This window comes from Anoplopoma fimbria, chromosome 17, assembly GCF_027596085.1.
Source record: "Anoplopoma fimbria isolate UVic2021 breed Golden Eagle Sablefish chromosome 17, Afim_UVic_2022, whole genome shotgun sequence".
Taxonomy (NCBI): Eukaryota; Metazoa; Chordata; class Actinopteri; order Perciformes; family Anoplopomatidae; genus Anoplopoma; species Anoplopoma fimbria.
Window position 1 is genome coordinate 13,588,789 of NC_072465.1, and position 23,293 is coordinate 13,612,081.

Here is a 23,293-nt window from a genome sequence, read left to right on the forward strand (position 1 = left end):
TACCTCCTCTGGAAATGTTCTCAAGCGCGGACCCGTATAATGCTTTAATAATTTTGGGCAGATTGGACAGTGTACGTTGGAGTTACAATAACTTCCTGTTTCATGTGAATGGTGCAAAATGGGCCAAGTCAAAGTCCTTCAATAAAAACTCACAATTATGATGACTTTTGTCATAATGGTCCTAAGATTGTCCTGACCAAATTTGAAGTCGATCGCATAAATTCTGTAGGAGTTCATTAAAGTACAGCGCCTAAAAATGGGCTAAAATTGCTGAGCTACTATAGCACCCCCTCGTGTTTAAATAAAATTAAAATTTCAGGTTGTTTAAGGTAGTTATATGGACATATGTTGAATTTGAATGGTTTGATAGTTTTTCTATCAAAATTGCAGAAAATCTCAGAAGCAGAGCTTAATGGTCCAATTGGTACCAGGAACTGGACATGTGTGTCAAATTTCAAGTCAGCTGGACATACGCAGTGAGGGGCTTAGCATTTCAAACTTAAAAAATGCTCTAGGGGGCGCTATAGACTCATTTTTCATACCCAAAAATGAGACCCTAGAGTTTTTACCAGTCCCAATAAGCATGCCAACTTTTAGTTTTCGCACAAGTTAAGCCCCTCAAAAAGCCAATGCTTTTGCAGAAGAATAATAAACATACCAGTTTCCATAGGGCAGTGCTCAGGCCCTCATCATTTCTGATTAACTCTTTCTAGTGCTTAGGCTGTGTGTTAATAGTGTGCAGGAGGGTTTCTTGAATCTACGATCAAGAAATAAGCTGCCAAAATGTCCATCATTGGTGACGGTGATAATGTGAACATGGTGCCATTCCATCCCCCATGGTAAATGGTGCTGGTTGGATGCTTTTCTTTATTTGTATGGCTTGATGGATATCCTCAGGCATGGCGTTCACGTTAGAGTTCATTCAAAAAGTACTGCTGAATGATGACAAGAAGAAATTGAAACCCAATTAGAAATTGTAAACTACAAAAGTAGTATAACAAATAAGTACATGTTGAGTTGTTATATACCTGATTGCGGCCATCATTTAGCCTTTTATACTCATTTTCACACGTTTTATTTTCAAGAATTCCTGCTACAGAATTTATGCGATCGACTTCAAATTTAGTCAGGATAATCTCCAGACCTCGATGATGAAAAGTCATCAAAATCAAGAAGTTTTCATGGAAGGACCTTGACGTGGCATGGTGCCCATTTTGCGCAATTCGCCCAATAAACAGGAATTTGTTGTTCTTTTTTTCATGGGGGGGATGTAGATAGAGATGAGACACCTCTTCTGTTCAGGATCATATTGACCCGCTCACTTAAAATCAAGCCAAATGAGTTATAAGGATTTGTATTGAAAGTGAACTCTATTTATGTTTATTTATAGTGTTAAGAAACAGAAATTTACAAAAATGAACAAGAGATGAGCACAATGAACGAGGTGTGTGTATGGGTGTATATTGGGTGAGGATGACCACTGTATTTCACCATTTTTTTTGACATGTTTCGCCCCTCACCTGCTTAGTGTGGGCGGAGTTTTCCTGCGGGAAAATAAAAGGTTCCCATCAAAGTCATAATAGTATCTGTATTTCTCGCACAGGTGGGGTAGTGAGAAAGAGAGTGTGTGCGTGTTTGATTGGGATGAAATATGGTGTGTGTGTATTTGTGTCTCTGTATGTGTGTCTGTGTCTCTGTATGTGCATGCGTGTGTGTGTGTGTGTGTGGGGGGGGGTTGCAAATACATGATATGGACCATTGTTTTAACGTTGATTACACTAATTAAGGCAAGTAGAAGATGTTTCATACTGAAAAAGTAAATATTTATATATAAAGTCAATATTTTTTCTAGATTTTCAAAGTTTGAAACGGGTCAATTTGACCCGCAACATAACAGGAGGGTTAAACATCCACCGGGAACATTATTGCTGTTCCTGACAAATGAACATAACAGGAGGGTTAATGAGCTCAACAAACAGTGAACTCTTGTTTTAAATTATAATTTTCTAAATTAACCATGACAATTAAATAACTTTGCATGCACCATTGAAAACAAAAATCTGTGAAATTTATGGGACATTCTTCACACAAAGTGCACCGACCTCGTCCTGCACAGCCACTTTTTCAACACCAGAAGACGAAGACCTTGCAAACCCATCCACACCTGATGTTGCTGATGGACAAAATTGGACAGAATTTACATATTGATCCAGAATCATATCCTGTGTCTGTATATATGGTTTTGTTTGCTTTCACATAGTTGCACACACATACACTTCCTGAATGAAACTCAATTGATATCTGTTGTCATTTTAATGTGTACACATCATGCAACCCTGACTTTAAAAAGGCTACCAAATCAAACTAGTTATAATAATAAATGAGCAAAAATAACAGTGAAGTGTTTTATTTTAATTTATACTGCATTAACAATGACAATGAAATAGCTTTGCATGCACCATTTAAAACAAAATATATCATGGTTTTAAAATTAACTTAATAATACGAACATGCCATTGCTGCCCGTCACTAAAACTGTACAACAAACTTTTTAAACAAGTCAAATATTGCATGATCAAAAAAACACTAACCTGGCGCTTTGACAGGGTCCTCTTATATTTGCCGATGTTCCACAGTTGGTTTCTAAATCAAGAAAACAAAAAAGAGCTCTTTGAAGCCATATTTGGAGTTATCTCATTTTGGACCATAAAAATGACGACTGTTAGTGTGTCAGGAAGGAGACACTTTAAGGGAAGGCCTCCACCAACATAGAATTTGCATGCATACCTTTTTGACTTGTGGAGAAACTGCTGTGCACTCCTCAGGGCTAGGAAGATGGGATGAACCATTTTATCCATCTGAACTAACATGGCAGGTGTAAGCGGGCTGTCCTTCAGCGCTACCTGCTAAATAAAAATGCAGAAAGAATAATTCTGACATTTCTCTTGGCAAAAAGCAAACGCTACTGGTATGATCAAAAAACATTCTCATTGTTTAAGGCACGGCACCATACAAACATAACAAACCTGCTGGTGTCATCTGCAAACCTTTGGTCAAGCCAGCCGGCGCTTGAAATGTAATGCTTGTCTATTCATGGTGTAAAGGTACGGGGGATTGGATAGCTCAAAAAGCACGGAGAAAACTTATGTTTAACATTACAGTTTTTCACAATTGTTAACACACGTTTCTCAAAACAATAACGGCTTTCTCAAAACTGCACACACAAAACTGAAAACCTCACACACAAAATGCTAAACCTGACACTCCCTTTGCAAGATAACTCTTTGCCATCAAATCTCTTAACTGTTCACAAAATGGAACTTGTGTTTTCATTTGGTACACACAGCCATATTTTCAAATGACACACACATACCATTCATTGAGTACACACAACTAAGCATTTGCTGCACACTACCAAGCATTTACAGCGTGTGCAAGTGCAAAATTGAAAACACAATCATAGAAATGGAACACACCATATGAATGACAACGACTCTGGAGAATGAGCCATTTCTCCTTTTGTAAAATGTCTCAGTGTAGGCCTACTTTTTTCATAGTCAAACACAAACAGCACACAAATATGCAGCAAAAAAAGTTTTATTTCGGTACACACAGAGAACAGTACAGTACTGTAAACCGGCCTGACGGTCTGGACGTTCCTGAATGTAGCGTGGTCAGCCAGGATCCTAGTTTGTATTTGTCGGAGTGTGATAGCGTTGTTCTCACGAACCATATTTACAATTTCAGTCTCCTGTTCGGCTGTGAAAGTGTGTCTTCTTCCTCCACGGTGTGGTTCTCTTTCAGTCCTGCAAAATACAAATACTGTGAGCACACTGTATTCTATTGATATGCAGTATTACAGTACACAAGGCAAATAGATTTCGTACCTGTTCTCCATCCTGAAGGTTCTAATGATGGCAGCAACTGTGAACCGGCTGAGATTTGGTTGGACCCTCTGGCCAGCCTCCCTCATGCTCAAACCATGGTTGAGCACATGGTCTACCACAGTGGCCCGAATCTCATTAGAGATGACCGTTCTCCTTCTTCTTTCTCCTCCTCCTCCTTCTTCTCCTTGTCCTTCTCCTCCTCTTCCTCCTCATTGTCCTCCTCTTCCTCCTCCTCCTCCTCCTCCTCTCACTCTTACCCCTCTCCTTCTCTGGTTGTCGATCTCTTCAAAGTTCTCCATTGTTCACCAAACAAAACAGAGGCTCAAGGCACTTTTATGCTGCAGTCCTGATTGCAAATTGCTCAACAGACCTGAATGTTTAGAGATTTGAATATTTGTGTGTTGTAGGTTGATGCTTTGAGATTTTACTGTGTGCAACAACTGAACATTGTGTAGTGTTTTGACAACAAGGTGATGTGTAATTGACATCAGAGTGTAAAGAAGGAAAGTCAGAGTCTAATGCAGATAAGGGAGTGTGAAGTAGTGCCAAATTGGGTCGAGCAATTGGTACATGAAGTGAAGGTTGTGCAAACTGTGCCGAATTTTCGCTTTTTGTGTGTTAACAACTGAGAAAAACTGTAAAATGTCCAATTTGAAAAAACTGTGTTGTACATTGTATTAAATCAAATTATAATAGAATCTGTAGTTACACTACTGTACTTAAAAAAACGGGCATTGAAAGTTCAAATCTAATCAAATAATAATATTTGATTTGTAATTAAAACATTTCCTTTATCGTTAGCTAAAATTTCCACTGGATGTCTGTTAAAGGTGATCCCGACTTTGTCCATCTCAAATTTCACATGATTGTACTGTACAGTTTTTGAGAACATTAAAGGCAAAGTCAGCTCAATTTGCATTCATATTCATAATGACCTCATATTTGTACTTTGATTACAGGAATTCCTTAAGAGGTTGTAGCAAACACTGGATTCTGGTTCTCTACTAGCCCAACTACTGTACAGTTTTTGAGACAATTAAAGCCACATTCTGCTAAATGGCATTCATATTCATAATTTACTCATATTTGAACTGTAATAAAAATTATTCCTTAAGAGGTTATATCAAACTTCACTGGATTCTTGTTCATGATGACCTATTATGACCTACTATGCCATGTCAAATTTCATGAGATTTTACTGTCCAGTTTTTGAAAAAATGGAAGGCAAAGTCAGCTATTATGATGTTCAGAATTTCCCCATATTTGAACTGTTAATAAATAATCCTTAAGAGGTTTTACTGAACTGGATTCTTCTTCATCATGACCCAGCCTATGTCCATGTCAAATGTCATGAGATTTTACTGCTCAGACCTAATGTCGACTCTGTGTCCTGTATTGGGCTTTGCAGTCAGCTAAACTCTTCCTCATATTCTTCCTCCAAGGAACAGACCAGCCTGTTGCATTTGGACAGGTTTAATATGGAGAAGTGTGAAACTAGAAAACAGGCAAAAGATATACAATAATTACTTTTCACCAAACTAAAGAATGTGTTGTGATTTACAAATCATCACTACATTTCAATATGTCACACAAAATAATGAAACATACATTCCTGTACCATCAACTCATATTCAATCAGTTACGTTATGTTGCACATGTCATCAAAGTCTTTTTACTTCAAACAAACTAACAAAATAAGCACTCAGAAATAAACTTAAACCCATAAAAGTAAATTGCACTCACTGGCATTGCCACTGAGTGCAAAAAAAAATGCAGGATGGATAACGATAACATTGCAATCACTCTAGTTGAACAGAGCCATCTTGTCACAAAAACAGGAAAAGGAAATAACACTACTTCCTGTCCCATGTGCCACACATTAGCTCTGTCCCAATCCAGCGGCTGCATCCTTCGGAGGGTGCATTTGTAGACCGATTACGTCACAGCGGCCGCGACGGGGCTGTCCCATTTCGTCGACTCCTTCTAATGTGGCCGATAAATGCTGCCTACTTTTCCCAGATTCGGAGGATACAACTGATGGATCCTTCGCGGCCCAACATATCCCAAAATGCATTGCGTGCCGGTGAAGTTGATTTTTTTTTTTGGCGACTACTGGACCAGCAGCGGGAGAATTCACATTTAATATAATTATTGGGTTTTAACTCATGTGAATATTTACAGTTACAAGTGTTAAAACTAAAAACAAGGGACCTGATCAGATCACACTTATGTTAAAATGATCGGTTAATTTACGTGACACCATTAACAAACAAACTAACGCTACCGAGAGCCGCTGCACTATTTACAGCAGCTCGTCCATTTTAATATTTTAACTTTTTTCTACTCTTTTATGACGGCCGCAGCTGGTTGCTAGGAGACGGGAGCGGCGAAAGGGTGGGGGTGCGAAAAGCTGGTGACGTAAATAGGAAATAATTTGTGGACCAGACCGTCTCATTTCGGGGACCGCTCGAATTCGGTATTCAAAGGACCCGGCCGACGTAGACCGCGAAGGCTGGGTCCTCCGAAGGCTGCAGCCGCTGGATTGGGACACAGCTATTTACTAGTTGAACACTGCCTCATCTACACTTACACTAGGTGGCAGTATTTGCTCCAAATAGAATACAAGTCATTACATGTACAGATCTTAAAAAAATGTAAGCCAAAGACAGCTTCTCTTTATCTAAGAAGCTAAGAATTACACTCCCGCTGCCTGTGAGTTAGCTACTAACACATGTTCCCTGTAAAATACAAATGTGTTTTATTAGTGACTTTGGTTATATTATGTAAAGCACAGCAGATTTAGAGATTACAGATTTGTGTTGTATACAGTAAAAACACTACAGTAGTACTACAGAGTAACAACAACAGTACTATAAAATGTCATCTTAACTGTAACTTTTCTGCAAAAATGTAGCTGCATTTAACAATCCCCTCCTGGCTGTTATTATGTCGAGGTGGTGTCCTGCAAACAATGTGGGCTTCGTAGACAATTGGCATACTTTCTGGGGAAAACCTGGTCTGATTAGGAGAGACGGCATCCATCCTACTTTGGATGGAGCGGATCTCATCTCTAGAAATCTGACCCAGTTCATTAGTGGACCTAATCCATGACCAAGAGTTCAGACCAGGAAGCAGAAGCAGAGTCGCAGTCTTTCACACCTCTCTGCGCTTCCTTTGGAGCAGTTACCCACCCACTTACCCACCCAAAACCCTATAGAGACTGTGTCTGCCCCACGGCCACTTCAATTATTTAAAGTCAACAGAAGAGGAGTTATACAAAATAACTTAATAAAAGTTAAGGCAACCGATGCAACAGTGCATCAAAACAGGACAGTTAAATGTGGACTCTTAAATATTAGATCTCTGTCATCTAAGGGTGTACTTGTAAATGATTTAATATCAGATAATCATATTGATTTATTTTGTCTTACTGAAACCTGGCTGTGTCATGAAGAGTACGTTAGCCTTAATGAATCAACTCCTCCAAGTTATATTAATACTCATATTCCTCGAGGCACAGGCCGAGGAGGTGGAGTAGCAGCTATCTTTGACTCAAGCCTATTAATAAACCCTAAACCTAAATTAAATTACAACTCATTTGAAAGCCTTGTTCTTAGTCTTTCAAACCCGAACGGGAAAGCATTAAAGTCAATTTTATTTGTTATAGTGTATCGTGCACCAGGTGCGTATTCTGAATTCCTATCTGAATTCTCAGAGTTTTTATCTAGTTTAGTCCTTAAGACAGATAAAGTTATTATTGTAGGGAATTTTAATATTCATGTGGATGTGTATAATGATAGCCTTAGTACTGCGTTTGGTTCATTACTAGATTATATTGGCTTCTGTCAGTGTGTACATAAACCGACTCACTCTTTTAACCATACCCTCGACCTTGTTCTGGTTTATGGTATTGAAGTAGAAAATGTAATTGTCTCTCAACAGAACTCTCTTTTATCGGACCATTTTCTAATAACCTTTGAATTTGTTCTACCAGAGTGTACGCCATTAGGCAAAAGTTTCTACACTAGATGTCTATCTGATAATGCTGTAGCTAAATTTAAAGAAGCGATTTCTTCAGGGTTTTATTCAGTACCATTGCTCAATATAACAGAGGACTCCTACGCTAGCTTTAGTCCGTCTCAGATTGACCATCTTGTTGATAGTGCTGCATGCTCACTGCGAATGACACTAGACTCTATAGCTCCTCTAAAAAAGAAGCTAATAAAAGAAAGGAGGTTTGCTCCATGGTATAATCCTCAAACCCGCGATTTAAAGCAAATATCGCGAAAACTTGAAAGGATATGGCGTTCCACCAATGTGGATGAAGCGCGGTTAGTCTGGCGAGACAGTCTTAAAATATATAAGAAGGCACTCCGTAATGCTAGAGCAGCCTATTATTCAGCATTAATAGAGAAAAAATGTATAATCTACTGCCCTCAACCAGTACCGATCGATCCACAGCTGTAGAACCTGAAATATATTTAGATGGCTTTTCTCCCATCGACCTTCAACAATTGACTTTAACTATTTCTAAGTCTAAACCTTCCACCTGTCTCTTAGACCCGATTCCGACTAGGCTGCTTAAGGAAGTTTTACCTTTAATTAGCAACTCCTTATTAGAAATTATCAATCTGTCTTTACTGACGGGCCATGTACCACAGGCCTTCAAACTAGCTGTAATTAAACCTCTTCTTAAGAAACCTACTCTAGATCCAGAGGTGTTGGCTAACTATAGACCTATATCTAACCTTCCGTTCCTCTCTAAGATCCTTGAGAAAGCAGTAGCAAATCAGCTCTGTGACTTTATGCATAACAATAGTTTATTTGAGGATTTTCAGTCAGGATTTAGAGTGAATCATAGCAGAGACGGCACTGGTGAAAATTACCAATGACCTTCTAATAGCTTCAGACAAAGGACTTGTCTCTGTACTTGTATTGCTAGACCTTAGTGCTGCATTTGATACCATTGATCACCAAATCCTATTACAGAGATTGGAGCATCTAATAGGCATTAAAGGAACCGCACTTAGCTGGTTTAAGTCGTATTTATCAGACCGATCTCAGTTTGTATATGTAAACAATGAAAGCTCGATGAAAACCAGGGTTAGTCACGGAGTTCCACAGGGGTCTGTTCTTGGACCTATTTTATTTACTTTATATATGCTTCCCTTGGGGAATATTATCAGAAAACACTCAGTAAACTTTCATTGTTATGCAGATGATACCCAGTTGTATCTATCAATTAAGCCAGACGAAACTAACCAGTTCTCTAGACTTCAAGCATGTCTTACGGACATAAAAACCTGGATGACCTGTAACTTTTTAATGTTGAAAAAACAGAAGTTATCCTACTAGGTCCAGATCACCTTCGAATTCAATTATCTAACGATATAGTTTCTCTAGATGGCATTGCTCTAGCATCCAGCACTACCGTTAAGAACCTTGGAGTTATCTTTGACCAGGATCTGTCTTTTAACTCTTATATAAAACAGATCTCAAGGACAGCCTTTTTTCATTTACGTAACATTGCGAAAATCAGGCAAATCCTGTCTCAAAGTGATGCAGAAAAACTAGTTCATGCATTTGTTACCTCTAGACTAGATTACTGTAACTCCTTATTATCAGGCTGCTCTAATAGGTCTCTTAGATCTTTACAGTTGATCCAGAATGCTGCAGCACGTGTTCTAACAAAAACTAAGAAAAGAGATCATATTACTCCAGTATTAGCTTCTCTGCACTGGCTCCCTGTTAAATCAAGAATAGAATTTAAAATTATTTTACTTACCTACAAAGCTCTAACTGGTCAGGCACCGTCTTATCTTAAGGAACTTATAGTTCCATATTACCCAACTAGAGAGCTGCGCTCAATCAATGCAGGGTTACTTGTGGTTCCTAGAGTATATAAAAGTAGGATGGGAGCCAGAGCCTTCCCACACAGCAGTAGACTCCTATGCGGATCCGCATAGGAGTCACCAAACCCGCGTTACTGTCACATCCGTTTTGGCGCCGCCTAGAGGACCCGTGTCGGATCCGCGAACGCGGACGCGCCATAACGTTTGAAAGCCTATCACCAAGAGCCGAGACGATCATATCATTTGAGATTTTCTTTGCTGGAACACGGTTGCGTAAGTATGATTTATTATTGATTTATTATTATTATTTGATTTATTTGTTGATATATTGTGGATCCTGAGCGGACCCGTGTCGGACCCGTGTCTGATCCGCGAACGCGCCAACACGTTGAAAGCCTATAAAGAGCAGATCATTCAGTTGAGACTTTCTTTCTTTGCTGGAACACGGTTGCGTTACGTAAGCATGATTTATTATTGATTTTGATTTATGTAGGCCTAATTATTTATTGATAGGCCTATATTGCGACATTCACAGTAAACATTGGCCTTTGTGTTTTTGTAATCATCATTTAGACTACGTATGATTGTAATGACGTTGTTTGATATTAGGACTAGCAGTAGGCCTAAATAATTTTTCAGTTAGGCTATCATTTTTTGCACCAGGCTATTGTTAGCTGAGAGGCGATAATCATGTCAGTCTGTAGCCTAGGCTGACCAAACGTCCTCTTTTCCCCGGACATGTCCACTTTTTACGTCCTGTCCGGGGCGTCCGGGTTTTTTTTATTAATTGATGATAATGTCCGGTTTTCCTTCTGTGCGTGTATATGTGTGTATATGTGTGTGCCCCCCCTCCCCCGGTTGTCATTGTGGGTTAGCGTTATTACAGTAGCCATTTAACGCATCGCCAGAGAAGACGTCGTATGACGTACAGACGTTAATCAGGACGTACGACCAGACGCGGCAGCGTCAACAATCTAGAGGCGGCAAAAAGGAAAGAAAAGAAGACCAGCGGTCATAAATGGTATGTTGTGTATATGAACTTATTTATTTTGTGTGAATTGGCAGTAGACTTGGACGTTAGGTCTGAATTGAAGACCTAACGTAACGTTATAAAAGTCAGTGGACGTTAACATTATGACAATGTTTTCATATCTGTCATTAGTGACGCTGTAACGTTAACGTTAGCATGAGATTACCAGGTGATGACATTGTATGTGGCCCTGTTTTGGAAGAGGGGAGGTGGAAGACTGCTTTGGTAACATGTGATTTTCCTGTAGGCATAGGAACATGAGACTCTGTTAAAAATAATAATAATCAATGGTTGATAGTTGTGTGTGTTAGGCTAACTTCTGTATTTTGTGTCGGGCTGTGTGGGTAACTAATGACTGTAGTAGTTATAAATGCAGACCATCTGATTAGCTGATGCCCTGAGTCATGTATAATATTAATATACTCATATGTTATGACTTGGTAATTATTATTAATTACATCTTGAATGATATTTACTAGCTACTGGTCTGGCAGCTGTCTTTGCACATGGCACTTAACTTTGAAAGAGAGCTATTATTTTACTAGTTCATTTTTCTAACACAGAAGAGACATTATTTCTATCATTATTTTATTCCAGAGATTTTACATTTATTTTACATTTTATATATATATATATTTTTTTTTTTTACAATTGAGGCATAATAAAGAAAGTTCAATAACCTCTATGAAGCCTATCTGAATTTCTGTCTTTGAGAGATATTATTTTGTAATATAACAAAATATTCTATCCATACATATATATATTAAAATTATAGGGAATCTTTGGGTAAACTGCGAGTATCATTTAAGTAGGCTATCTCGTGGCCGGGCTGAGTGTCCTCTTTTTTGGAAATCAAAATATGGTCACCCTACTGTAGCCTATTTGATTTAAAATGGAATAGCAATTACGGCAGAATATGTTATGGTAGTTAAGTTAAGTTATCCTTCATTGGGTTAGGGTTAGGGTTGGTCTGTTCTGTTTTAATGTGTCGCTGTTATGTATAAAACGCCGGTCATCGGGAAAATAAGCCCCGACAGGGCGAACCGGCTTGCTTCACCCTGAAGGTGGTGCTGGTGGCTTATTTTCGATAATGACCGGCGACGTTCTATACATTATCCCGCTTATTACATGGCTACTTGCCAAAACGAAAAAAATAACTTCACACGGTGTGTCTTTTTACAATTTATCTGTTACCAGCATTCGTAGTGTTGATTAGCAGAGAAATAGTCCGCCAAACACCAACGTCTTTGGCGTCGCCTAGCAACCGAGTACGCTTGGGTCACCGAGTACGCTGGGATAAAAAAAAAAGATCCCTGTCCTTGACAGCGGTCAATTATACTTAAGATCGTAAGCGTTTCTGAATAAAATAGCTTTTGAGTAGCTTAGCTCTTTTATTGACCAAGTAGGCCTAATGCGGTATCTCCATAAAAGTTACATTTTTTCAAGCATTTCTGAACAAATAAAACTGCTTGTCCCCCAGTGTTGCTAGATTGGGCCGGAATCTTGCAACACTGGCGACCCCCATGACGGCAGAGGGAGAGTTATTATCATTTTGAAATAATGTTAATTATGTGTAATTAAAAAATATATATTACTTAATTCTAATTCTAATCTTATAGACAATAAGAAAAAGATTTGAAGAATTATCACAAAAGTGCTCTTCAAGATGCAGAAGTGAGAAGTGTTAGACTGTTTATTAACAAGGCGTTAATGCTTTGAGAAATGCATTTGTCTATTAGTGAAATCAAAATCATGTTATGGCCTTGATGCCCTGGCATGTGGCCTTTGTGCCCTCAAAAAAATTGCCCCGCTGCAGGCCAAGTGGCCTTGCCCCTCATATCACGAAATTCCAGGCATGCGTACCATACAAATAGATCGCAGCAAGTTAACATTTTGGCAAGTTTGGTCTCATATGTAGTGGTTATCTGCCATCCTCTTTATAATGAAAATTTGCCATTTTAATCACTGTTATGCTACTGTATGGAACTTGGTCCCCATCTTCTATTTTGTGTTTTCTGCAGCATCTGGATTTGACTGTTGCCCGTTCTGGATTTGACTGTTGCTACAATTTCCTCTGCTGGGTTCGCTTGATCAAGTAAGATACTTTCTGGTTTCTTAAAATGTAATGTTGCTTACACATTTTCTAGCAGTTGGAGCATTTCCTGCAGAAAATGCAGTTAAATGGCTTAAATCAAGTGAAGGGATTCGGTTCAAACAACTAATGGGTATTCGCGCCAGTTTCTGATTTCTTATGCTACTGTATAGAACTTGGTCCCCATCTTCTATTTTGTGTGTTCTGCAGCATCTGGATTTGACTGTTGCCCGTTCTGGATTTGACTGTTGCTACAATTTCCTCTGCTGGGTTCGCTTGATCAAGTAAGATACTTTCTGGTTTCTTAAAATGTAATGTTGCTTATACATTTTCTAGCAGTTGGAGCAGTTGGCCACAGAACAAATAATGATACTACTACTGCTACTACTACTAATAATAACTACACAATGCATTTCCTGCAGAAAATGGCACATTTCTATGTTCTTGTCTAGTTTGTAGCAATGAAACAGACAACACCACCATTCAACAATGTGTTTATTTAAATACAACATTAGAAACAATGATTAATGATACATTTTACTTTCTTTTCTTTTTTTCTGAAATGTCTTTTAGAACAAAAATGAATAGATAGACTGTGCCTGTCTCCTTATCAGCCTTAAGACGAAGGACACGTGCAGACGTTCAAAAAAGGCTTAATCAAATTAGGACAGACATGACTGACATGACAGGAATAGGGGCAGATGACAGAGTTCTTTCTGAGAACACTGCCCAACCCTCTTCAGGTGCACATGCAATGCCAGAGGTGCAAGTTCTTACTGAAGAGGACATGGAATTTGAGGCAGATTTTGATGATGTGCATTGGGATGGATGTGATGGGGATGGGACATCAGGTTCAGATTCTGAAAATGATGATGACCCAACATCACTTTCTGATAACATTGCCAACTGGGCAGTGAGTTTTGGCATTTCCATGGTTGCCCTGACTGCACTGTTGAGTATACTCCATATAACCCATCCCAATCTGCCGAAGGATGGTAGGACCCTTCTCAAGACAAAAATGCATTATGCTATTCAGGAGAAGGCTGGGGGAACTACCATCACTTTGGCATCCTTTCCTCCTTGAAGTCCACCCTAAGCAAATATGCCAAAACACTGGCAGAGGGCATGACATTGGGGCTGCAGATTAATATCGATGGTCTACCTTTATTTAAAAGTTCCACTGTACAGCTGTGGCCCATCCTTGGCTTACTGGTTAGCGTCCCCATGAAGGAACCTGTGGTCATTGGGGCTTACTGTGGACCAAAAAAACCTAGTTCGGCCACAGAGTTCCTATTTGATTTTGTCAGAGAACTGCAGGAGCTAGAGGCTGGGTTTTGTTTTGGAGATAAGAACCTTAAGATTCAGCTTCACACGGTAGTCTGTGATACCCCTGCACGGGCCTTTGTGAAAAAAACAAAGGCCCATAATGCTTACCATGGGTGCGATAAGTGCCTACACCCAGGGAAATACCAGAACCGGCGTATGTCTTTCCCTGGACCAGAGTACCCCCTTAGAACTGACATCTCATTCAACCTGAAGGTTGATGAATTACACCATCATGAGGGGCCACATCCATTTCAGAATGTCAAGATTGGCATGGTAACACAGTTTCCCTTAGATTATATGCATCTAGTGTGTTTGGGCATTGTAAGGAAACTGCTCCAGACCTGGCTCCGGGGTCCGTTACCAGTAAGACTGCCGGCATTAATAGTGGACAGGATGTCAGGCAAACTCCAGTCCATGAGGCCCTACGTGCCAATTGAATTTGCCAGGAGACCACGGTCGCTTAGGGAGTTGGACCGTTGGAAGGCAACTGAATTCCGACAGTTCTTACTGTACACTGGCCCTGTGGTGCTGGCAGGATTCCTGGACCGGAACATGTACTGCAATTTCATGCTCCTGTCAACTGCTATATCCATTTTGGTGAGCCCTGAACATCTCAACCTTGCTGACTATGCTGGACAAATGCTAAAATCTTTTGTAAACCATTTTGGTGAGCTTTATGGGACAGACCAGATTGTGTACAATGTCCACTGTCTGGTCCACCTGGCAGACGAGGTGAAGAGGCATGGCTGTCTGGACTCTTTTTCAGCGTTCCCATACGAGAACCACCTTGGGAAAATAAAAAAACTCATTAGAAAACCTGAGTTCCCTCTAGCTCAGCTCATTCGGCGCCTTTCAGAGGTTACAGCTAGCAAATTGGATGCTGATGCAGACATTATTCTGAAAAGGGAGCATTTTGTGGGCCCAATTGTTGTTGGCATGGGAGTTCATGCGCAATATGGGGAAATGCGATGTGAAAGGTGGACGGTAAAACTATCAACAGGGGACAACATGTTTCTGGTGGGGGATAAAGTCTGCCTTATCAAAAACATTATCCAAAATGATAATGGTGTGTACGCTATTTACACAGAATTTTCCCGGCAGTCTCCATTCTATACCTACCCCTTCAACTCTGACAGAATGAACATATTTGCTGTAAATGATGCATCTGATGAGCTGAAGTCGGTTGAGGTGTCAGCGCTGCGACAGAAATGTGTAGCCTTGCCGTACAGGGATGGTTTTGTGGCCATACCTCTCCTCCACTAAATGAAACAAAACAACAAAACAACAAAAAACAAAAACAATCAGTTCAATAAATGTATCAGTTTAAACAATCAGTTCAAGTTAAAAAACTCTAATTATATAGTTGACTACTGACTATGAATCAGTTCAATCAATCAGTTTAAACAATCAGTTCAAGTAAAAAACTCTAATTATATAGTTGACTACTGACTATGAATCAGTTCAATCAATCAATCAGTTTAAACAATCAGTTCAAGTTAAAAACTCTAATTATATACGGTAGTTGACTACTGACTATGAATCAGTTCAATCAATCAATCAGTTTAAACAATCAGTTCAAGTTAAAAACTCTAATAATATGGTTGACTACTGACTTCTGACAATGACTTCCATTACTTAATTACTCTGGATGAAAATTTGCTGTGAGTATTTCAGAAAAGGTTGTATTTTTCCATAATCCATAATTTCATGTTTTCTAAATATGAGATTACATATAATACATAACATTATACATAAAAAAGCCAGGGGAAATTACATTTTATGCTGAATTTTATGCTGAATTGATACATGTGCCAACTTTCAACTTTCAACTTTTTCAACTTCCCTTCTCTGCAGAACTTTCCATTTAAAAAAACAGACATTTTGATTGTCATTGCGCTATCGTCTTTCTTTCTACATTAGGGATGAGTTTTCATCTGATCAGATTTGCCAATGGGGACATTGCTGTTGTCCCGGATAAGTGGTGTGATGACGGGATGGTGTACTGGCCAAAATATAAAAACACAGAACGTGCCAAAAGGGCAGCTGCCAACAGCGAGGACCATGAGCCAAACTGGCCAAAATATGATATCACGATCATCAGAACTTGTGGTATGCCAATTCATAAAACTCTAGTTTAAAGATAATTTCATGGTTTCTTCTCCTTCTGCTTGGAATAACCAATTCTGTCTAGGTTATGAAAATTGTCTTTGCCTTGCATTGTTTAAAATGTTCCATTTATTTGTGGTATGAGCAGCAGTGCTGAGTATGTAGGTTGCACCCAAGAAAAATGTACCAAACAGCATTCTGCCATTGACTCTCTGAGTCTGACTCTCAGTGCTCTGCCACTGAGAGTACCTGGGAGTACCAAAAGCTCAAAATAAGAGTCAATGGCAGAGTGCTGTTTGGCACATTTTTCTTGGCCACAATCTACATACTCAGCTCTGCTGCGCATACCACAAATGCATGTTCCTTACAAATGTGGTATCATTTAAAGGGGAGGCTTCAGGCTTTCCAACGATATAAGTTTTCTTGCTAAAAAGCATTTTTACAGCAATGAAAAAATCAACCAAACAAGTTTCCTTACTTTCTGTGCCTAGTTTTCATATCTTTAGTAATAATATTAACATTCTGTGTAGGTCTACAGCTAATTTCAACCTTATGATAATTTTAACATATTATATTTTAGACAACTACAAAGATGCCTGTAGGATTATGGAGCAGTATCAGACCGGCTGCAACACCTCTGACCTACAGTCTGAGGCAGAGCAGGAGTGTGGGCCACCAGATAAGAGGCAAAGGAGGCCAGTGTAAGTGTGTTCTGTCTTGTTTATGTTTTTGTAGTGATAGGAAGGTTATTTAAAAATAGACCAGAGATGCTTGTACTAAATGTATATTTGGCAATTGTGAGATTGCAATAACCCTAATGATAAGGTTACTTAACAGCCATCGTTTCGGAGACTCTGACCAGAGCGAAGAAGATGTGGAAGATGTAGTGTCTCAGTTGGAAGCACTACCAGTGCTTCCAAGCCCAAGCCAATTTCCCTGGCAGAGTAAGGAATAATCTCTTAACATCTAAATAACAAAATCATAACATTAATATTAGAGATATGGTTAAAGATCCCATGCCATGCTATTTTATGGATGCTTTAATATAGGTATTAGTGGGCCACAAACCCAGTATTCAAAGACGTCCCCGAAATTCAGCCGTGGTGCAGTTACAGCCACTCCGAACCAGTCGCACATTGAGCTTCCCCCAAATGCGCTGTTTCGGTGGGCGTGTCAAGGCAGGTCAAGGAGGGGGGTGGGGGTGTGGCCCTGAGCAGCTTGTAGCCACAGTACCATGCGCTCTGTTTACGGTGGCTGTATCGCAATGGAGATTTTTTGTTTGCCATTGTTTGGCCCTGTAGCTCGCAGCCTACCATGGTTAACAGATCACAAACATTTAATACCAATTTATCTCCCTTAGCATCTCACCATGGGGCAGGACTGCATCACCCTGCACCCGCATTGAGCATGCAGAGAGTTACTCAAGGTAAGGACTGATATATTGAAATCTGAAATATTAGTGAATAGAAAGGCCCTATTGGTATTATCAGTCATGGTTAACAGATGACTCTCGCACACCGCCCACCTCACTATGGGCCAGGAACTGCAGTCCCTCCTCAACTCCCTCCACCCCCGGCACCAGCCCTCAACATGGAGCCTTCTTCAAGCCTGGCCTACAGACCAACATGGCGAGGGGGAAGAATGGCTGATACCATTCCCTGCTCTGGTGAGCAATAACCGACAAATACTGGAGGGTCATTCTGTGCCACAGATTTTGGAAAAAATTCTGACAACCATCACATATTTTCCTCAAACTTTGTCTATAACTTTTGTCATTAATTAATAATGTCAATAGCTAATGTCGGTATTATGAGTAATGAGGATAAACACTGAAACGTGATATATTTGATACACTACATTTTAGCTATATTTCATGTTTGTCAACAGCGGCCGAGTTCCAAATCCTTAGCTTGCTGGAAACCATCAAACAGCAAAACGACCAGCTTGTGGCTAAGGTGAACCTGCTCACCAGTAGGATGAACAGCACCCCGGGGCCAGATGCGGAGATGCCAGACAGCTTTCAGTTTCCCCTGGAACAATTGGAGGCAGTGGAGGCATTTGAAATGTTTTTAAAGGAACCGTCAAATGGCCCAGCTCGACAGAGAGTGGTGAGTTTTCTTACTTAATCTGAATGGTGCCATTAGGTTTATTGATTGCCCATGATTATTGCAAATATTCTATTTAAGCAGCCCTGAACAGGCCTGTCCTGAACCGCCTTTTCCGAGTGGACAGTCAGTGAGTGACAATCTCCCTGGTTTGACATTGTGTGTAAAGGTGGCACAGGTCCATGAGGATGTGAGCCAAGTACATGTTTAGATTTTTTTCAGTTTTTCTACATTTCTGGAAGCTTTCAACAGAAACAAAAACATTTTAAATGCAACTAACCTCAGGAATGTTTACCTACCTGTCTATTTAAAAAAGATGTCTTTGCCTTTTAGATTTCATCTTTGGCCACCATTGGAGGCCAGGATGTGAAGAGGGTGACCTGGAACATCCTGGGCAGGCTGTTCACAGATGAGGTCTCCCATCAGATCAATTGGAAGGGTGTCAACAACAAAAAGCCTTTTAGTAGGATGGCAACAAAGACCTTGCTTTTCAGTAAGTATATAATTCACAGTAATATTAAATACGCTCCAAGTCACGTTTGTTGGGGCAGCCTTAACAATCTTAGCAACCTTCATACCAATATGAAGGTTGCCTTTTTTAAACTAGGCTACTATACCAGGCATAGACCTTTTTTTTTTTACATTTGATGTCTCTTTTTTTTTTACTCGAAATCAAACATAGTATGACCATGACACCCTGAGCAGCTGATGGCTACTTTGCCTAAGCACATTTTAGTGCTTAGGCAGGTAGGCCTATGCCTGATGGTATGTTTAACACAATGCAATAGCTAGCGCGTCAGTGAAAACCTGACACGGTCACTTATTTAGTAGGGACAATATGCTAGTGAAAATGTTCCTGTTTACTATCAGACAGTGCAATAATGAATGATAATAACAAAAATCCTACCTTTCTGACATGCACTCTGCTGTGAGACTTCCTCTTTTTGATTCCTTCAGTTTCCTTCGGCGTTGACCATGGGTGCGATTCTAGAAAGTGGATATGCCAATACTAGCCTGGGTATACCCATGCTGCCTTGCGCGCGATTTCATTTCCAGCTTCCAGGTTGTTCAGCTGGTTCTATTTGCCGTTTATTGCTTCGTTTTCGAAATGTTTCAAGGTGCTTGCTCCAGTAGTCTTCTCCTTGCTGCTACAGTAGGCCCAAAACAAAATACTCGGTTTATCGAAGCACTTTGCATGTTTGCATGCCTAACAGTTGCCATTAATGCACCCTGTTGTTCACCAAATGTGTGCATTCTTCTTAAAGTTAGTAAAAACCTATTACATAAAATCTGTCTGTTTGATTACAGGTGCTGTGAGGAAAAACGTGGTGACACGGTCAGCCACGGACGCGGAGGTCACCAAACACGCCATCAGGTGGTTCAACCTGGCGGCGGATCGGGCGGCGAGGAGACTTGTCCTTCCTCCATCCACTCCTCCACCCGAATAACAATTAAACAATCTTTTGATTGAACTTCTTGTCGTTCACCAGTTATTCATTTTCTGATATTTTAGCTGTATATAGCGCAGCATTTCATGTTGTAGCCTAATAGATAACATATTTTATGTCTGCACCGACCTATGCCTATAAAGCACTAAATTAGGTCCACAAAATGAATGTAAAGTAGCCTAGCCAACGTAGACTACGTAACAAAAACAGAATAGGCTATAACCTATAATTTTGCATAAATGTAAATGTCAATTTTCTATTTTTCTATTGAGTAGTGATTACTTTTGTGCAGTAAATTGATGTCTTGACTTGAAGCTTTTCTGTTATTGTTATGCCTATTGACAATATTGTTAGGTAAAACATACAAGGCAATGCATATTTAAACGTATGCCTAGGCGTATATTGCTGTAGCCTAGGCTAGGAATGATAGTTTTGAGTTTTATCCTATAGTTTAGTTTATCCTATAGTTTAGTTTATCCTATTTTATCCTACAGCAAGAACAGAAGGGATTTTGAAAATAAGATAAACGGGTCCAAAACGGACCCGGGCCAGATGAGCCAGGATCTTTATGAGTCCGTTGCGGTTCCGCGGCGGATGTCTGTATACATTTCCGGGTAATCGCGGATCCGGAGCGGATGTGGCGCGGATCCGTCCCTGAGTGCAAGTGAACTCCGATACGGGTCCGTTTCGCGGGTCCGTTCCGGAAGCCGCAATATCTCCGCGGCGGATCCGCCGCGGAGTCCTTTTGCTGTGTGGGTTCAGTTATCAGGCTCCTCTTCTGTGGAACCAGGTTCCAGTTTCAGTCCGGGGGGCAGACACACTCACCACTTTCAAGAGCAGGCTTAAGACCTTCCTTTTTGATAGCGCTTATAGTTAGGGCTGGTTCAGGTGTGATGTTCACATAATAATGAGTGTCTGTTATCAAACATAGAGGCTGGAAAAGAGCCATATAGGCTCATAGGCAGTTGACATATGAGAGCTGGAAATAATACATTGTCTGGCCATATGCTATGTTTACGGTATATTATCCCACTGACTAAAATATGTATGGGACAGTATTTTTAGCGATCACTTAGCCTCCTTATGTGTAGGCCTATCCCTTTAAATAGGTACGCACCTGGGAATGAGAGGGGTGGACGCACAAACGGACCAGAGGTGTTTTTTTCTCACGGGGGAGTTTGAATGAGGAAGTGGCGGCAAGCTAAGTTAGAATATCAATACGACTTAGACAGCAAATGCCAGTTGTTATAGCGATCTTTTGTTTATATGTATGTTTATTTAATACATTCCACCAACTGCTTTCTCTGGACCGATCCACAAAGTGAGACATATATAGGAGTACCAGAATTCGGAAGGATTTACTCAGCTCGGGATCTGGTGAGCGAAGCGGTGATTTTGTTCCTGGTTTTTGCTGCGCAATGGATTGCTGTTTTTGATTTGGAGACGGACTGTTTACTTCTTTGGATTACGATCAGAGACTGTTTTGCTGGATACATGGTAAAGACAATCGCGGAACCAGGCTGACACTGCGGCATTGCGAGACTCTGGTTCACTTTGGACTTGATCACGGATCATTATTGTTTGTTCATTTGTTGTGTAAATAACCACACACGCATGACATCGAACACAGACAATATATGTATTATATGATTGCGGTGTTTGGGTTTCTGTTGTGTCTCATTAGCCTATTGGCGTTTAACATTGATTTCCCGATAAAAAGAATAACAACAGAATGTGACGAGTTTCTGTTTTAATTAACGGAATTTGTTATACAGGTTCGCCTTGGTCCAGCCCCTAGATATGCTGCTATATGCCTAGACAGCCGGGGGACTACCTAGGATACGCTGAGCTCCTCTCTCCTCTTCTCTCCCTCCTTCTTTATGTATTAATCTCCTATTTATGCACATTACTGATTTTGCTTCTTCCCCGGAGTTCTTGTGCTTTCTCGCCTCGCAGGTTCCCAGGAATCGGGGTTATATTTGGACTGTCATCGTGCCACCTACTGAGGCCCTGCTGACACCCACTACTACTACCACTATCATTATTAGTCACATTACTATTATTATTGCCTGTACTATTACGCTTATTGACTTGCTTCTACCCTGGAGTCTTTGTGCTTTCTCGCTTCGCAGGCTTCTATAAATCGTGGCTGTACCTGGACCGTGGATGTGCATCCTGCTACGGCCCTGCTGACACCGACTGCTACCACCATTATTATTATTACTAGTCACATTACTATTACTATTACCTGTACCATTAAGCATTTTAGCTTTACTTCCACCCTGAAGCCCTTTTGCTTTCTCGTTCTGCAGGTTTCCATGAATCGTTGTGGTACCTGGACCGTAGTCGTGCCTCCTGCTGTGAGCCGACTGACACCCACTGCTACTTCGATTATTATTATTAGTCACATTACTATCCCTATTTTCATGGCTATAATTCTACTGTAATAATTGCTGCTGTTATTATAAGTAGTCTTATTATATGAATAATTTATGTCATATACATTGAATGTGTTGTATCTAAGAACTGTTATGCTGCTCATTCTGTACACATGACATCTATTGCATTCTGTCCATCCTGGGAGAAGGATCCCTCCTCTGTCGTTCTCCCATAGGTTTCTTCCTTTTTTCTCCCTGTTAAAGGGGTTTTTTAGGGGAGTTTTTCCTGTGCCGATGTGAGGGAAGGACAGAGGATGTCGCATGTGCACAGATTGTAAAGCCCTCTGAGGCAAATTTGTAATTTGTGATTCTGGGCTATACAAAATAAACTGAATTGAATTGAATTATGTTTGTAACCAACAATATGATCAAACCATTTTATTTGCTTAATTGTAACACAGTATTTCTTGTAAATCAGTGTCTTATTTTCCCGTCCTCTCTTATCAGGTTTTGAAACAAATTAACAAGGTTCCAGTCCCTCATATATGCATGGTTCACCATCCTGACCTTGATCCAAACTGTTTGAATCCATACAACCTTCAGATTATCCACAACATATACAGAGCTGGATGTTTGAGGCGTAGTATTGAAGAGGAGTAAGTTGTTATTACATATAATGAAATCAGTGTTAACTACATCTGAACACAATTGTTTCATTATAACACAAGATCATAAGAACTAATGAAGAAATGAGAATTGTTTATTTTTCTCCAAATTACTTTATTTCTTTTCAAATATAAAAAAAATAAACATTTGTTAATCCTGTAAAACTGAATTGATAGTTTTTAGCTGCAATGGTAATGATGTGTGATCCTCTCCATACAGGCGATGCCGGCCTCTCAACTACCGTGGCTTTGTCAGCTGGTGATATTTAGGACGACACATGAGGCTCGCCATCCCGTCATGTGTTGTATTTCAGAAACGCAGGGTGTTTCCTGATCCGGCTGGTCAGAATGTTGGCTTCAGGCTGCTCCTTGACAGAAGAGGGACACATGGCGGGCAACACTTT

At 40.1% G+C, this 23,293-nt stretch overlaps 2 protein-coding genes across 2 annotated transcripts; both read left to right on the forward strand.

Moving 5' to 3' along the window:
* The first annotated feature begins 783 nt into the window (after positions 1-783).
* Positions 784-9,853, forward strand: LOC129106229 (uncharacterized). The gene is given in 5 exon segments (XM_054617588.1): positions 784-839; positions 7,139-8,294; positions 8,426-8,748; positions 8,750-9,216; positions 9,219-9,853. Coding segments are annotated over 5 exon segments (2,637 nt in total).
* Positions 9,854-16,109: 6,256 nt separating this feature from the next.
* LOC129106234 (uncharacterized) lies at positions 16,110-19,846 on the forward strand. The gene is made up of 8 exons (XM_054617594.1): positions 16,110-16,296; positions 16,874-16,994; positions 17,131-17,237; positions 17,654-17,719; positions 17,834-17,959; positions 18,181-18,401; positions 18,732-18,891; positions 19,707-19,846. Exons 1-8 carry the CDS (start codon positions 16,110-16,112, stop codon positions 19,844-19,846), a joined length of 1,128 nt encoding a protein of 375 aa, XP_054473569.1.
* Positions 19,847-23,293: the final 3,447 nt, after the last annotated feature.